The sequence below is a fragment of the Microtus ochrogaster genome, chromosome 21 (assembly GCF_000317375.1).
Source record: "Microtus ochrogaster isolate Prairie Vole_2 chromosome 21, MicOch1.0, whole genome shotgun sequence".
NCBI lineage: Eukaryota > Metazoa > Chordata > Mammalia > Rodentia > Cricetidae > Microtus > Microtus ochrogaster.
The window spans coordinates 48080499-48097515 of NC_022022.1; the positions used below are offsets into that span (position 1 = coordinate 48080499).

A 17017-nucleotide genomic window follows, 5' to 3' on the forward strand; every position below is an offset into this window, starting at 1 on the left:
TATCATCTATCTATCTATCTATCTATCTATCTATCTATCTATCTATCTATCTATCTATCTATCTATCTATCTACCTATCTATATCTATCTATCTATACATGCATAAATTTGCATATATTCATATTTAAAGAAAAGTTACAGCTGCAGAATTGGACACTTGTTAACCAATTCTTTTCACCACTTCTTGGTTGCATTCCTTGACCCATTCTCCAAAGATAAAAGGGGCCTCTAACAGGGGAGGCATTGTACTAAGACAGGCCTTGGGATCAATGTGCAATACTTATTATCAGTATCAATGATGACAGTGATGAGGATAATGATGATAAAAGTTACCAATGACTCCCTGTCAATTAACAAATTGATTAGGTAAGATTAATTCATTATTAAGTTTGTTTGCTTGGAACCATGTACTCTATAGTGTATGTGACTGTTTAAAACGGACTCTTGTCATATAGTTAGTGGGAGCAAGCTATCACCGAAACATGTCTCTGGTATTTCTAAAAAATCAAATTCTCTGTTGATCATGATGCTGATGGCTTTGATACTGGAAAAAAAAAACAACTTCTAATTTTAAATCACTTGGCATCTTTATAGCTGAAATCCTACTCAGACATTTCTTACTGATACAGTGCCAAGCTTGCAAAGACACATAAGAAATATGAGGTATATCTATTTAGAGATAAAAAATCCAACAAAAAGATCTTCATAGCCAACATATAATCTACAATTTCAGTAATTGAAAATGTAATGTTTTAAGTTTAAGTCTAAAGAACATATTAGCATACCTACTGAAAACGATGTTGAAAAGAGGAAAATCACTCTTTAGCAGTTTGGGAAGACATTACAAACTCAGATAATGACTACTAAATCAAGTGAATACTGAACTTCCTTTAACTAGAAATGGCATTTAAGTTAATGTATTTTTAAAAAGAAATAAATCCCATTACCAATTGGTTCAGAGTGAGAAGAAATTGCAAGTCACAAGTCTTTCAGTAGTTTTTTTTCTCCCAATGAAAAATACTTTCCCTTTCTTTCTTTTTTTTTGCAGGCAGTAGAAGCAGAGACAAATCTGTGTATTGGAACATGTATTTTTCAAATAAGTCATAAAAATCATGATTACTAGCTCATTGGTTGTCAAAGGCCCAAACCAAAAGTTTATTGATGTTAATGATGATAATCATGACAGTAAAAGTATCTAAATCACAGAAAAGGAATGGTGTCTTTAAGTGCCACAGAATAGTTTGTAGTGATTAGTGGGAAAGCATGCTGATATATTGGAAGCAATATTTTGAAGGTCATTGAGCTATCAGCTTGCCTTCATGCTATTCAATTAAATACACACTAAAAAATGTGTGATTATTTATGGTAAGTATTTTGTAGTGCTTGTAGAATAGTATATTACAAATTCTGGCTGGATGTAAGAACAGAAACTGCTGATCTAATGCACCATTAAGCAAACCGCATCTTTGCTGTATGTTTTTTAAGCATTAAACTAATTATGATGAGGTCTGGATTTTACTATATGCTGCATATTTAATCTTTTTAAGACCCTATCAAGTTAAATCATGAGACACAACTTGTTTATGCTATAAGCAACAGCATGCAATATTAACAAAGCACAATATCCTAGCTTAGCTTAATTAGAAAAAGTCCATGTGTTCTTAAATACATTTAGGAATATAACACCACATAGCTCTAATGTGAACTTACTACTTAATTATATTTGAAATTAATTTATATGACTTACAACCTCTTTTCCTTTTTCTGTCTCTCGGTATAGAATTTTTCTCTAATGATCTGCTTAAAATTAGCCTCTGTTGAGGATCATGGGAAACAAGAAAGAGGAAGTGAGTCTTGCTGGCAGGGAGAAACACTGGCTGAGAAATTATAGCTCAATTGGATTACCAGGTGGCGTTCGCTCACCCTATCCAGTCAGTTCTCTGAACTGCACCTTACAAAGACCTTTCCGACCAGGCTCTGCCCAGGCGCCACCAGGATATTCTATGGAAAGAATCTATCATAGAGAAGAATCTATTTTAAAATTCTCTTTTCTCCTCCTTACTTTCTCCACCCTTCTACTCCTCTGTCTCTCCCTTCTCTCTCTTTCTTCTCTACCCCTTTCCTTTCTCTCTCTTTTTCTTTTCTTTTTTTTGTCTTTTCTTCTGAGAGGAACTATACTGGGCAGACTTCACCCAAACTTGCAATCTTTCTGTTTGTTTTTCCACAAAGCATTCTGATTACAAGTGTGCGCTACCACAACACAATTCTATTTCCTACGCTTAACACCAAACTGAAATTAAGTAGTTTGCTGCTACAGAAAACATCTAAGGAGCACACATGCCAACATCGACTGGGCTCTGGGAGCTTTCAGGGCTATTGACTCTCTTCTTTGTGTTTTGACTTTTGGGCTCAACGACATAGCAATCTTTAACTTTCAAAGCAAAAAGTATGATGGGATAAATCAATATCAATACTAAAGATACATTTGACATAAGAAGTTCATGCTTGTTGATCAGTTAACTAGGTTTCTTTCTTAGATTTACATGAGCTTAGCAGCACAGGTGATTTCTGTTTGTTTGTGGAGAGCAGAAAGGAGCCGCCTCAGAACTGAATCTCATGAGCAGATCAGAAGAGATCAAGACTGTTTACCTTCACAAATCGTGACGCCGTTTCCAGAGAACCCCACACCACAGAAGCAGGCTTCCACACCATTGTGGATTTCACACTTGGCATTTGGTAGACACGGTGTCTTGGTGCAATTTTGTGTGTAGGAGCAATTCAACAAAGTGGAGAAACCCACTAAATAAAATCAAACATAGACCTTATCAAAAACAGGAAATTTCCCATTCTTGTGTTAAAGATCAATACTCCACAGTGCTCTTATTTCTTTTTATCTAGAAAGGTGTATTATGAAAAGTTCCCAATAACTCATTTAGTTAAACCTTAGAAGAAAAGTGACTAGACCTAAAGATTAAAGAACTTATAAGTTTCAGTAAAACTAAAACATAATGGAGAATCCAGACTTATAATAAAAACTATGAGGTCATCCAGTCCAGGAAACTCAGTATCTCATGCCACTGAAGTGAAGTGGTTACTTGCAAAGGTATAGCCTGATTACAAAGCAATTTCCCTTCTCTTGCCTTGGGAGTTACCTTTTCCCTCCAGAAACCAAGGTAAATTGAGTATCTGGGTCTCCACAAACTAAAATCTTTTATTTTTAAGATGTTACTTGTTATATCTACGAGAAGAAATGCATGTCCCTGCCCTTCACCCAGTTCTGGCACTTGTCATTCTGCTCTTTTCGGGACAAAAATACCTTTTAGGGTATCTTGTATTAGGAGAAATGAAAACAAAGTTCAGCACACTGTTCTGTGATTGGGCTCTCAGCCACAGGACACCTGCCCAACGTGACAAACAAAACTGTTTTGAGGGCTGTAGGAAACGATAAGCAAAATCATAGAGCATTGCTTTTTATTGTCCTGTTCCAGGCCCACTTAAAAGCAAGCTTGGAACGGAACAGGGATGAATCACAAAGCCATTGTTCCCAAAAAGAGTTGTCCTGGGTAAATGGTCCTTATCTGGTACCCAGAGAGTCTTACACAGTCAGTTCTAAGTCCCAGCCCTTTATAAGACTATATGTACTTCCTAAACCTGGATTAATTTGCCTTCAAAGAAGTGATTTATTATCCCTCCCCATGTATCACCAAAACGGGATTTTAAATGAACCCAAACTCCAGGCAGGCAGTAGCTTTAAAAATGTCAGGAAGCCTCTCTCAAGCATTTGCGGTTTAGATTTCCCAAGTTTCTTGGAGGCGATCACAAGAAAGGTCAAAGTCTGAGACTTGGAGGACTTTCGGGATTTCTCCAGGAAAAATAAAGAGGTAAAAGCCCCGGGTCGTGAGTTGCAAGGTCCAGAGTGAAAAGGCCAAGCAGAAAAACATCCTGTGAAAGCCCGAGTCTGTTTTCCTTGGAGACCTTGCCAGACACACTTAACACTTGAACCCCAGCTAGTGAAGTCTCATTCCCTGGTTCCCTGCGGGTGGGCGCTCTGCTGCCTCCCAGGCCCAGCCCATACTCACCTAGAAGCGGGAGGAGTCTCATTGGAAGCCACGGAGCTGGCTGAGGAGCGCTCAAGGCTGGAGTGCGGGTCTGTCCTGGAGCTGGGTAGGCGCGGCAGGGTCCCGCTCAGTCCCCTGTGACGCACAGCTTCCTCCTGTCACTTTCCGGCCTCTTTTGTGTGAATATGTGCACAGCCCTGAGTCTGCAGGCCACGTCCGGGCGCCAGGCCCCTTCACCCAAACAGCCTGGGCTCCATTCCCAGGCTGTGGCCTCAAATTCCCTAGAGGAGCAATGTGGGGCCTCTGATGTGGCTTCGTATATGCTCCAGGAGCAGCCACTAGAGTGTCCTGAAAACTTGTACTCACAGATCTCTCAGACCTATTGGGAACTCCTTCTGGGATAGCGTCCAGAAGAGAGCCTCTGAGTCCCACTGATAGCTGTTCTGAAAGGCAAAGGGGCCAAGGTGGCAAGAGGAGCCCAGGGTCTCTGAGGCACTGGGTCAGTGCTCAGTTTTCACCTGATTCAAGGACCCAGGAGCAAAACTGTGGTTAAAGAAAGAGTGACATATAAAGAAACAAGTAAAACTAAACGTCACGCCTTGCTGCCGAAAAATGCGGAAGCATAAAATGTTTTCTCTTTTCCAGCTAAATGTCAAGGGGCGATTCACCATTGCGCCCCACTCACTGCACCTCTGGACAAGCTGTGCATCATACCCAGCTTTGTGTTAACTGTGCACGAGTCCGTTACATCAGCAACTGTCTTTCAGGTTGGAGAATAGAAAAGGAGGAAAAATAACAAGATCCAGAGATGCGCGGTTGCCTCCAAGGAAACAGCATCTTCCAGACACAGCGAGACCCGTACAGATGTGAACTCACACAGACTGTAACAGCATGCATGAGACCTGCACTGGTTCAAACCGGACACTGGACACTAAGTCCCACGTCTAAACAAGAAGCTATTAGCAAGGAAAGGGAAATCAGTTTTCTTCAGTGAAGAGTCACTAGGTATCTCAAGCACAGTTCAAGGCAGCCCCCATGACCAAGAACTGTCAACACAAAGCAGATAAATATTATTTTATAGGCTTTTGTTTAGACGTTGTTTGAGTATTTTTTGTCTTTTCAAAAATTTTTGACATGTATTTTAATCTTCTATCATACATTCCATCCTAACTGCAGTATCCCCTTCTTGAATTACTCCAAGTACCTACCCCCCATCTCCCCTCTCCCCAGAACCACCCTCCTCTGTTTCTCTTGATTCTCATTTATTTGGGGGGAAGAGAGGAGAAAACTAAGCTGACTTAATTAGGGTAGGAGATGGGGAGGACCTGTGAGGAGCTCCACGGGGGAAACATGGCCATATTTTTAAAGAAGTAAATAAATAGAAGACCAAAGATAATAGAAGATAGCAAAATCTTCGCAAATGTTATTCTTGCATAAAAATTAACAAAAGCAAATTAGCGCTTGAATGCTGCATAAATATGTTTTCTCGGTTTGTGCCTATTAAAAGCTGTGAGCTTATTCATCCTTCGAAAATGATGTCATACAAAGGACACAGAGTGTTTAATGGTGCTTGTGGTTTTAAGATTGCTCATTGTAAGATCAGAATCATTTTAACGTGCATTGTTTGAGAAAGTCTGTATTGTGTGATAGATTAGATATGAGTTCAGTGTGTGGCTCTGAATCCATTGTCTTTATAGTACTTCAGAAAGGCACTGGGACTTTTCAATAAAAATATTTTGTCAGTGAAGGAAAACCTATTTTAAAAGCAGGGATTACAAAGGAATTATACGTGTGTCTGTCGGTGTGACCTAATGTACACCAGCACAGTGTCGATGAAGGCAAGAAGAGCGTGCTTGGTGATTGCTCTGTAATTGGAATTACAGTCAGTTGTGCGCTGCCTATGGTAGGTGCTGGGAACTGAACCTCAGCGCTCTACAAGGGCAATATGTGCCTTGAACGTCCAAGCCATCTCTCTAGCCTTATGTTGAACTTTTGAAGACTGCAGTCACCTAAGACTTTGCTTGAAGTACAGCACATGGAAAGAAGTCACTATAAGGCCCCTGTCTGTGGCTTTGGAGAAAGCTTGCCACACTAATCCATTCCATCTCCAAATGTGAGGTCTTAGTGCTTTGTCTTACTTCTTCCTTCAAGAGGGTAGCCTTGAGGTGACCTTGACAAGGTCAAACTGCAAAGATCTGGGCTTAGCACTTCACTTCATATAGTGGACCCTGGAAAATTTGCTGATTGTCAATTGATTATATTACATGGAAGCACCACCACCCACCTGTCAGAGGACAGTGTGTGTAACACAATGTGGGACACACTACATACCAAACGTATTGTCTTGTAACATCGAACACACCTAATATAAGACATCAATACGCAGGGTATAAAGACATTACCCAGAGCCGTGGTTATCTTTCCCACAAAGGCCAGTGCTAGGAATGCTATGCCCTTTGCCCATTCCTTGGTTTGAATAACATTTTTTTATCATAAATCTTGTGCTTGGATTCTTTTCCAGGCCAGTGATTATTGCTCAAAATATTAGTTATTCTCCACCATTTGTGTTTGCTAAAGTTAGTGAATTTTCGTCTCCAATTTGTAAATTGAAGTCATTCATTATGACTTCACATCTTTGAAGTGATTCATTATGACATTATATCTTCTATTTCTTTAGGCTGTTAAGTAGAACGTAAGTTTCTATGCAGAGCTTTCCAGAATTGTTCAATTAGCATCAAAGGCAGCACTAACAGGACCTGGGGTGCAACTCAGTTGGTAGAATGCTTTCTTAGTGTGCACGAGCCCAGGCCTCTCATCCCAGAACGCTGGAGGTGGAGAGAGGATCAGATAAGGAGGTATGCTTGGCTCCATTGTGATTCTGAGATTAGTCTGGAGAGATGATACTGTCTCAAATAGAAAACAAGATGGTGCACAAATACAAAATTCCCAGTCTACACTTGGCAAACATATTATAGAAAAGTGAAGAAACAATTTGAATTATGTGTAAATGAAGACTAATTTGATACTGTATGATTAATATTAAAAAGTTAAAAAGCTTTAGTACTGTCTCAGCTCCCACAGCATATGACAACTCCCAAGAACAGATAAAGTAAGGCCTCCCATGGGGAGTCAACAAAGCCTGCAACAAGGCTTTGCCCTTTCTGAGGAGTGGATAGGAGTGGGCTGGTGGGAGGTGGTGGAGGGGAAGAGAGGAAACTGAGGTTGGTCTGTGAAATGAATAAAGTAAAATAGAAAATAAATAAATAAATATGAAGCATTAGCCAGAGAGAGAGAGAGAGAGAGAGAGAGAGAGAGAGAGAGAGAGAGAGAGAGAGAGAGAGAGAGGACTGAGTGACACACGGACTTGTCTGTTTAAGGTCTTACTTCACCTAGTTTCTTGGAATGCAAAGTCAGGGCTGTTGTTCTGTAGTTACATATCACTATTATAATTATGTTATTAGTTAATGGCTGATTGTTAGGTCCTGTGGAAGCAGAAAGCCCCCCTGGAGTCTTGTCTACATAGTTCCAGACTAGCCTAGTTGTACTGCTGTAGCACAGCAACAAGGACAGCAGAACAGTGGCTCTCATTGACTGGCTCAATGAGTAAATGCATTTATACAACAGTGCATAGTCAAATCTGTTCAAAATGCTATTTTGCGTTGGGAGATTTGCTGGAAATGCTTGTCTTGGGTATCTTGAGTGTTCCAGACACATTTTATGGCATTGCTACTGCAAGGGCATGTATTTTCCTGTATTCATTAAAACAGCAACAACAACAAAACAAAAGAATAAGCCACAGCTGAACTTAATTATGAACAGGAATTCAAGTTTCTAAATAGGATGTGGGGGCAAGTCTTTCCGTTTTGTCTTCTCATTAATTCATGAACTAATAAGAGAATAAGGAGCTACTGCAGTGTTCAGACCTACCTAGATACTTCAAGCACATCTCAAAATGTGTGTCCTCTGTATGTTTTGGAGTTTTGTAAATACATTATATCAAGAATAGGGCTGGGAGACAGTTCAGCTAACAAACCTCTTGTCACTCAAGAGTGGAGGTAAATGCAAAGCAGGATCTGATGCCCAACTGAAAACCCAACACTGGTGGAGAAAACAGGGTTCCTAGGGCAAGTGGGCTAGGAGACTAGCCAAACTGGTGAGATCGGATTTCAAAGTTAGAGATCCTGCCTCAGTGTGCAAGGAGAAGAACAAGAGAGAAAGACACCCGATATCAAACTCTGCTATGCACACGGACAAGCACATACGGCCTCCTACGCATGCAAACACACATATGCATGCATATCACACCCCTATAATATGTAAAGTTATTGTCTTAATATACATTTGTACTTAAGTATCATCCAATTATGAGGTATTTAAAAGAACATTTTCAAAGCTGACTTCCTGAGTTTGAGCAGGAATACTTGTCTAGTTTCTAGCTGGGGATTCTCTCAGTAGAAAGGGGTCAAAGCATCTAAAGATTTTCATTGTTTCATGGAAGGGAAGGGACCAGAGTTCTTTTCCAGGCTGTTTTGTGACCTTCAGAAAAATCACTAAACTTTTGAATATTCTGAGAACAGTTTTCTATTCTGCGTGACTGGTTCTCTCTTAAGATTCCACTTCTGAAGATTTACTATCTGGAATTCAAACTTGGAAATAGAGCCTTCTGAACCAGACATGAAGAAGGAAGGGAAGGTAGAGAGAGGTAGAGCGAGAGAGAGAGAGAGAGAGAGAGAGAGAGAGAGAGAGAGAGAGAGAGAGAGAGAGAGAGATGCTAATTATTTGCCTTTTGTCAGACTTCCAAATTGTTTCATTAATTTATCTTCCTTTGTTTGGACCTTTTCCCTGTCATACAAACATTAAAGTGACCTCATCTTTTCAAAGGGCAGCGCTTCTAAAACAGATACCGCAGTGAGATAGCTTTCTATTTAATAGTGTTACACATTTTAGCTCTGCTTCCCACGTGTCATAGTGCTGATTCATTCAGAGTTGATTGCTCTGGTTCATCAAATTGCTCTGAATAACATCTCAAGAGGTTACCAAATCCATCAGGATGCATGAGTAATTTAAATAATTTCTTCAGGTTTGCAATGCATTATACATTATATTAAACTTCATCTACCTTTGGGCTTTTTCAATCGCTAGTTCATCTTATCTTCATATAATTCTTCACAATTGATCATTTATTTTAGGAAAATTAAATATTATAATTGAGCAGTAAGAGCAACTTATATCCATTGTTTGTGATGAACAAATGGAAGATACAAGTCATGGTTCAGAGACCTGAGGAGCATCTTTTTTTTTTTTATTTCCTATCACACTGGGAAGTAAACACACTCTTTCTGCTTTGTCACACACCTTTAATTTTGGCCAACATTTAATTTTCCTTTATAACATGTTTTATTAATAGCCTTCTGGGAAGGGATATTGGCTTAAGTAGAAAGTGCCTTGAAAGTCTAGATTACATTAACTGATATGCTTTTGTACTTTTTCTTATTTTAAGTTTCTTTTTATATAACATCATGGTTGTTAATTTTCTTCATTTCTCACTCTATGTTATATATAATCATAAACAATATCAACTCCATTGATTGCAAATATAATTTTAGCCATAATGAAGTGATTAGACAAATTTGAAGGTCATCATCTAATCTTTCAAAAATCCTGATTCCACATGGTATTACTGGCACATCCCTCATAAATTAGCATCATCATAAGAGACTATCATATACTTCTATTTTACTGATATATGTCTCAGATCATTTTATGAAGCAGTTGTACCATTTCTCTAAAATGTTTTTATAATTTATGATTTCTCATTTAATTATACTACATAATCATTATTCTAGCAACTTATTCAAGATCTTTACTTAGCAACATAATATGTGGAACAATTGTTTTAAAAGTTGTCGCCACCCTTGTGTTTCCTTGCTGTATGTCTAACATAGGGTGTTATAGCCACTTATTCACAATGATGCTATTAGGACCCAGTAATATTTCCAAGAGTGTTTCCACAAATGAACTTCTGGGGGCCACAAACAAAGTTGAAAACTGCTTTTTTTGAAAGCAGAGCAGTGTTAAAACTGTATCTTTTCAACTAAATCTTGTTTGTGAAATGTCAGTGAAATTATTTAAGGTATAGTTAGGAAACAGTAATACATTATTTTTGTGGCTAAATATGATTGACGAGGCCAGAAATGTAGAAGATAAGAAATTTTTCTTTTATTTATTATTTGAGGGTTCTGTTTCTATTCTCTTCTAAGCTTTTTCTTATCAGGCAAAAAAACTCTAACACTGAACTTTATCCTCACTCCTGTGATTTTTTATGCAGGTATCCAGATATTTACAAACCAGTTTCTTGAGAAAATGCAAGTGCATTATTTTAAAACAGAAAGATTTTTAACTTACATTGGTAGTTAGCTATGAATTTGTTTTATTATAAAAGACTGAAGCTAGCTACTAAGTGTCCACATAATTGGCCCTTAAGTTTGAGGTTCCATGTAAGAGTTCCATTTATCATTTTACCTAATTGAATTATTAGATAATCATATAATCTGGTTATAAATAAATATTTCCTTAATCTAGGCACTTCATATTGTTTAAGAAAACTCTATAAAAACCACTCCAGTGTTTTCTAATTTCTATTAAGGGAAAATTGCTGATGCTTCTATTAAAATGCTAGCATTTTTTATTACTGGACATATTTATTATTGATTTTATTTCATTATTCTTACTAGCCTATCAGTAGTAACATATCTTCTTTTGCTTTTCAAACCCCCATATTTTTTTTAGCATAAAATTTATTTTGTTGATAGTTAAGGGAAAGGGCATTTGAAAAGTTTATAAAAATGCCTTTTACTGAAGTTGTGAGTCCTTTGTTCACGGACTTCCTTTTTTTTTTTGGAAAGCTGGAATTAATTTTATGCATCACTTTTACTGTGGGAGCTAAAGTTGATAAGGTTGATTTGTACAATGTTTAAGTGACGCCTCTTGTTTACCATTTTCTGTGGTCCATTACCATAGCATTTGAGAGGCACCGTGTTATTATGGTCTTAAAGGTTGTCCTGTAAATACACTAATTTTGTTCCATTTCCTCTTGTCCTTGTCAGTGGATGGCTAAATCTCTTGTTTGTTTTGTTGTCTTCTGTTTTCTGAAGGACTTACAAGGCTGTCAAGAGTAGGGATTAATTTTGTGCATATGTCAACATAAAATCCTCACACCTAACAAACAATGCTATTTGAATTGAAAGTGTGCTATACAGAGATTTTATTGAGAGGTAATAGAGTTCATAAAAGAATCTGTTCTTAATAGAATTTCTGTAACTCCATGGCTCTGTCCAGGACTACTCAATTTGGGACAAGGGTATGCGTGGTAAAAAGAACTTGCCTGATGCAAGCTTCTTCTGCAGTGGTATCAATGTCAGCAGACTCAGAGAATGAGAGACAGTGAAGGCATCTATGACAACTTCCACCTCAACCCTGATCGCCCCCTCAAAAGAAACAGTCTAGACAGGAAGCCTTTGAAGGGTCCTTAAAAGTTGTAGTAGGGATGCTGAGCAGACTGTTCACAGCTGATGGTTTCTGGATTGTTGTGGAGTGTGGGGAAAGATTCAGTTATCGTCAAGGGGCTAACCAATAAGAGTTTGACTATGTTCCAATGAGTGCAAACAAAAATTGTATTTGGTGTATTTTTTCTTTTTTTGTAGAAGTGCCCAAGGATGAGAGGGTGAACATGGAATGGGAAGTGAGTTTGATTAATGATACATTATGTGGAATTCCCAAACAATTAATAAAAATATTATATTGGAAAATAAACTAGAGCCTAAAAAAGAATATTATTCAACTTCTCTTGTAAAGAGATTCATTTTTCAAGTATCAAATCACTTCATCATTGAGTGATATTCAAGTATTATTATTCAATTAGAACAATAATCAGTTAAGATACCAGGAACAATATAATGTCAGATACTTCTTAATTCCCTGCATGTTATATGCACTTCATCCTAGATTGTTATATACATCTTGCATTAATCATTTGTACCTTTTTTCATTAGGTGAGATGGCCCAAAATTTGAATTTTCAGGGGACCCCCTGGTGACTAGTGCTTTTTAAGACTTCTGGCTGTCAACAGCTGGCATTAAAACTAAGATTTCTTGGCACCCAAATTGACTGATAATGCCTACCTCTAAAACTGGCAAGACTGAACTACTTAGCCTACCACAAGGGGAAGCTATATGCTGTTGGAGGTCATAGAGGCCACTGAAGAGCATTCTGATGCCTGGGCCATCTCTGTTGTTGATCTTGCCTTGCATCTTAGCCTTCTTCCTGCTGCTTATAGCACAACAACAAAGACAGGGTAAGTTATGGAGAACGTAGGTTATTTTTCTCCTAGTTCTGGTATAAGTTTGAGGATACAGATTTAGAGATAAACTTCTTGTCTTCAAAATCTCAGTGCAGCACAGGACAACATGAGAGGCAGGGACCACCTCAGCGACCTGGTCGAGCTGGTTTTATATTGGAATCACACTCAAGGTAAGTCCCGAGGCATTAATCACATGGGTTAATTAGTTCTTTCCTGAACATAGAGCCCTAATCACCTCGCTAAGATCCTGCCGGGACCTAGCTCTTCTATTTGTGTAATGAGGATTCAATCTCAATTCGAGCTCCTAAGAGGACCTGCCGTTCTAAGAACATAAGCACTTTGTTTCTTGCTCTTTTCTTTTTTCTGCCTTTCTTCCTCTATCTTTGTCTCTGTCTCTGTCTCTTCTCTCTCTCCCAGTGTTTTAGAGATGAGCCATTGCTGCATATCTCAGAACACCTTCCCAAGGACTAAGATTACAAACATGCTTAAGCAGGTTTGCTCCAGAGCAAAATTTAAATACATTTAGTTGGATATATCCCAGGAAATTCTTATTGGATTTCTGTGGTAGGAATTTTTCTCTCTTCTCCTTTTTTTTTTTTTTTTTTTCAGGGACCATGTGAGACAACAGTAGAGGATAGCAAAAAAGTCAAGTTAGCAGAGTTGGCTTTAGACCTTAGCAGTGAGGATAGCATGGTCCTTAGGACATGATTAGTCTCCTGGTGTTTTCTAGGGTGAGGGAAAAGGCTGCCTCCTGTTGGGAAAAGGACAATCTCTTATTTAAGCTTTCTTGCTGGATGTTCATGATGAATTCAGGGGTTACACTGAGCCATGCACCCATATTATGAAAATGCCATGGTATGATGTAGTTCAGTGATGTTAGAATTAGGTTAATATGATAAAACTTACAATGCCAGGACAATTATCAATAACGGCTCTATTGCTTGTTGCCCTAAGAATTATTCTTTTCATTTATTTAGTTTGTGATAATGATGCCCTCTACTTGACGCCGTGGACCTGATCACCTCAAAGATGGCTTGCCCTTCCCAGTCTGTTCAGCATCTGGGCTAACTGAGACTGAGTTCTGATAACTGAAGTATTAGTACAAACTTTGAATTTCAAATTTGGAAATCTTAGGTGTTCCTTTGTCTCCTTGCCTATTTTACTCTGTTGCTTATGACATAGTGGTTAAAAGTGGAATTCTAGTAGTTATTTTGGATTTGGAGAAAGAGTTATGGCCCCATGATATTTTCCAATCATAAGGCATGCCAAGCCTAAAACAGCATCTGCAAATAGGCAGAAGTGGGCACTCCCAATCCTTCAGTAGGTAGATGATTTTTCTCACACCTCCTACATCATCAATTTGGGGTATATTTGTAAGTATGAAAAGGCTTAATTCTAACTGATTAATTATCTCAGATACATCACTAGTTTGAAGTTGAGATAGCTGGGGATGAGAACAGGGTAAAGGCACACCAAAGACAATGCTTTGTATTGTCCTTCTGACAGATACAGAGTTATTCCTGTGCTAATGGAGTACATCATTGAACTGATTTGTCTTGGCTTCTAGTACAATCAGACTCTCAACAAAGAAAGCCAGAAGGCAAATAAGGAGTAATAAAAATGGGAAAAAGAAGTATAATCAAAGATTGACCACAACTGCAATTTAGAAAGTTTAACACATTTCTACATACAAACACATATACTTGTAAATATAGATATAAATGCATATATACACATGTGCAGTTTTAGAAATAACAAAGTAAAATACAAAAATTATAATATTTCCTCACTGAAATAAAAATATCTAAAATTAGAATTTTTAAGACTCATTTTTAATTATGTGTATGCATGTCTAGGGGTATCTGCACTCAAATGTGAGTACCTCCAGAGTCCAGAAAAGGGTGTCAGATCTCCCGAAGTTGGAGACAAAGACAGTTGTGTGTCTGGGAGCTCAAGTCCTCTGTACGAGTAGTATGTAGTCATCAATCTTCACATAATGGCAATCTTTAAATTCCTGTAATTAGTCTAGGGATAAAAACCACATTCAGAAATGAATTTTCTGTATAGTTTCTATAAGATAATAGTTTAATGGTATAGCCCTATCTGTACAAGTTCTTTCCAGAAGCTGAGCTTGTAACGGACTTTTTACTTTTGAATGAATGGCTGAGATCGTCCCTGATTGAAGTACCAACTCTGCTTGACAGCTGCTCCATGAAGCGTACCCTGTACAAGTCACTTAGCTACTCTGGATTCTCCTCTCCAAGTGCTCTGCTTCATCTATTAAGAGAACTTCAAACCTTCAGGATCTCAGTGAAGTCCATTAGAATTCTGCTCAAAAGGCTATGGAAATATTTCCACCGAGTTGACATGGTGGCTTTGATGGATTATGAACACGGTCATTAAAAACTAAGATAGCATTTATCGAAACCACAAAAAAAGCATCCCGGCATGCTGTATGTGATAACAGAATCTATTACTTATAATGCTCACATAGTGTTTTCTTTAACAGAATCCTGAGCTGTGAGTGCAACTAATGTGGTTTATTGATAAAGTCTCATGGCCTCAAAGTAGTTGACATCTTAGAGCTAATAATCTTGCTAGTAAATTTCAGTTCTGGTTTTCACCTCAATTGCATTTTCAGATAATGTAGGCTTATAGATGTCAGTGGGTTTGCTTTTACAGGATGAGGTTTGCTCTTTTGTCTTGAAAAATAGTCTACAGATGGATTTTATTAGCCTTACACCGATATTTTTGGTGTATGCCACACTTTTTTTGCATAAAATGATTTTTGCAATCTCTAATACCCTAATTAATAGTGATTAAATACATTAAAAACAACAATCACTGACAAACATTAATAAAATGTTTAAGTGTATTTTTCAGTCATAAATAAAATAGAGTTTTAATATTATGCTCTACAGAAAAGTAGAACAAAAATAACCAAAAATAATCTATGGCCATACAATTCTTATGAAAGGTACCATTTTCTTTGCTATTTGGAATTGCTTATGACTTCATTATGCAAGTGCTGGTGGCTTAATTTGTCCATATTGACATTAACTTATGTCTATCACATCTTCAGATTCCATAAACATAGCATTTATGGTTTTTTTTTATTTCTCATTATTGTTTAAAAGTACCTTTTACATTGTATTTCCATGATATAAGGGGATCTAAGTAACCTTCCGATGATTTATAACATATGGGCAATGTGTATGAATTATGTGCCAACGCCATGCCTTTTTACAAAGGGACTTGAGCATTCATAAATTTTGACATCTAGGATACTCACGGGTGGTCCTCCAAGGACACCAAGAGATGGTGGTATGACTGTGTACTTGCAGTTAGCTGAAAGGGCAGACCTTAAGCATCTATAATACAAGCACACACATAAAAGGTTAATCACATTTACTGAAGGATGGTCACTTTCCTCCCTTGGATTAATCAGTCATGTGTATCAAATAATTTATACACCTTAAACATATGCAGTTTTTATTATTCCATCACAGCTCAGTAGGACTGAAATATGAAGATACACAGAAGGGATAAAATCTATTCAGTATTGTCTATTAGTGACAATTGCTAGATCCCATCATTTTGATGAGATCTGGGGTCAACTTAAACGAGTCTCTGGGTGGATGAGTGAGAGCAGTTTCTAGAAAGGATTAACTGCATGAGGATGGAAGACCTTTCCCCAGAGTGAACAGCATGTTCAACATGCTGTCCTCATATAAGGAGGTCTGAGGGAACAGAGCTGCTTGATGCTGGCCTTTGCCTCCTGAGGGAGTTTATCTGTCACCACTGTTGCTGCTGTCCTCTGCTAACATAGGGCTTCAGCTTGCTTTGGCATTTTCAACCTGAGCTGAAGGGAGGAAACTTTAGGGATCTCCAGGCCTTCTGCACAAGGCTGGGACTGCTGAAGCATCTGGTTTCATCTCCAGAGCGTTGCCACGGTCCCTGTTATAAAATAGTAAATTTCCCTTTAGAGGGTATATCATTCTGCCATTCCCGATTCTCTTGAGGACCCTGCCTAATAGGACTCCTATGATAGATTGCTTAGTACTGAATGTTCAGTACACAGACCCAGATGCCAGCCCTCAAATCTGCCTTTTATTAGCAGTCATGTGGGTTCCAAGAACACTTTATGCTACCTTCTCCCTCTTCATTCCGTGTCCTAACAAGTTGTTGTGGTCTTTTACGAAGTAGGTCCACCTCTTCCTGTCAAAGCAACAGGAAAGCAAACTTCCTCTTTCCAGGAGTGGCCTGAAAAGGGAGCCAGATGCCTCAGCCAATTATTGTTAGGAAAACACGTGGTTATCAATTATGGAAAGATCAGAGTCCTTGTTGTACACAAAATGACCTGGTATTATAATAGGTAACCCTGAACTAGTTTGATTCTTTGTCTGGAAGCCTGTTTTCTTATTGACCTTCTCGAACTGAAGCTCACAGGACACAGTCATGTGCCAAAGAAACTAGAAGGTCAGAAATAAATAGTGCCAGGGATGTGTTCTGAGGAAATCCCTGCCTCTATCACACACAGACATGCTTGCAAACTTGCACGCATGCACACACACAGAATTCAAAATAAAAGAAAATGTAA

At 38.2% G+C, this 17017-nt stretch overlaps 1 protein-coding gene across 1 annotated transcript in view; it reads right to left on the reverse strand.

Annotated features, from left to right (window-relative positions):
- Adgrl4 (adhesion G protein-coupled receptor L4) overlaps positions 1–4153 on the reverse strand; it is an 87489-nt gene extending 83336 nt beyond the window's left edge. Inside the window, exons 1-2 of the mRNA XM_005357490.3 lie at positions 4080–4153; positions 2650–2799 (exon numbers count right to left, since the gene is read on the reverse strand). Of these exons, the coding sequence (XP_005357547.1) occupies positions 2650–2799; positions 4080–4101 (172 nt within the window). The 5' untranslated portion in view covers positions 4102–4153. The remainder of the gene's footprint in view (positions 1–2649; positions 2800–4079) is intronic.
- Positions 4154–17017: the final 12864 nt, after the last annotated feature.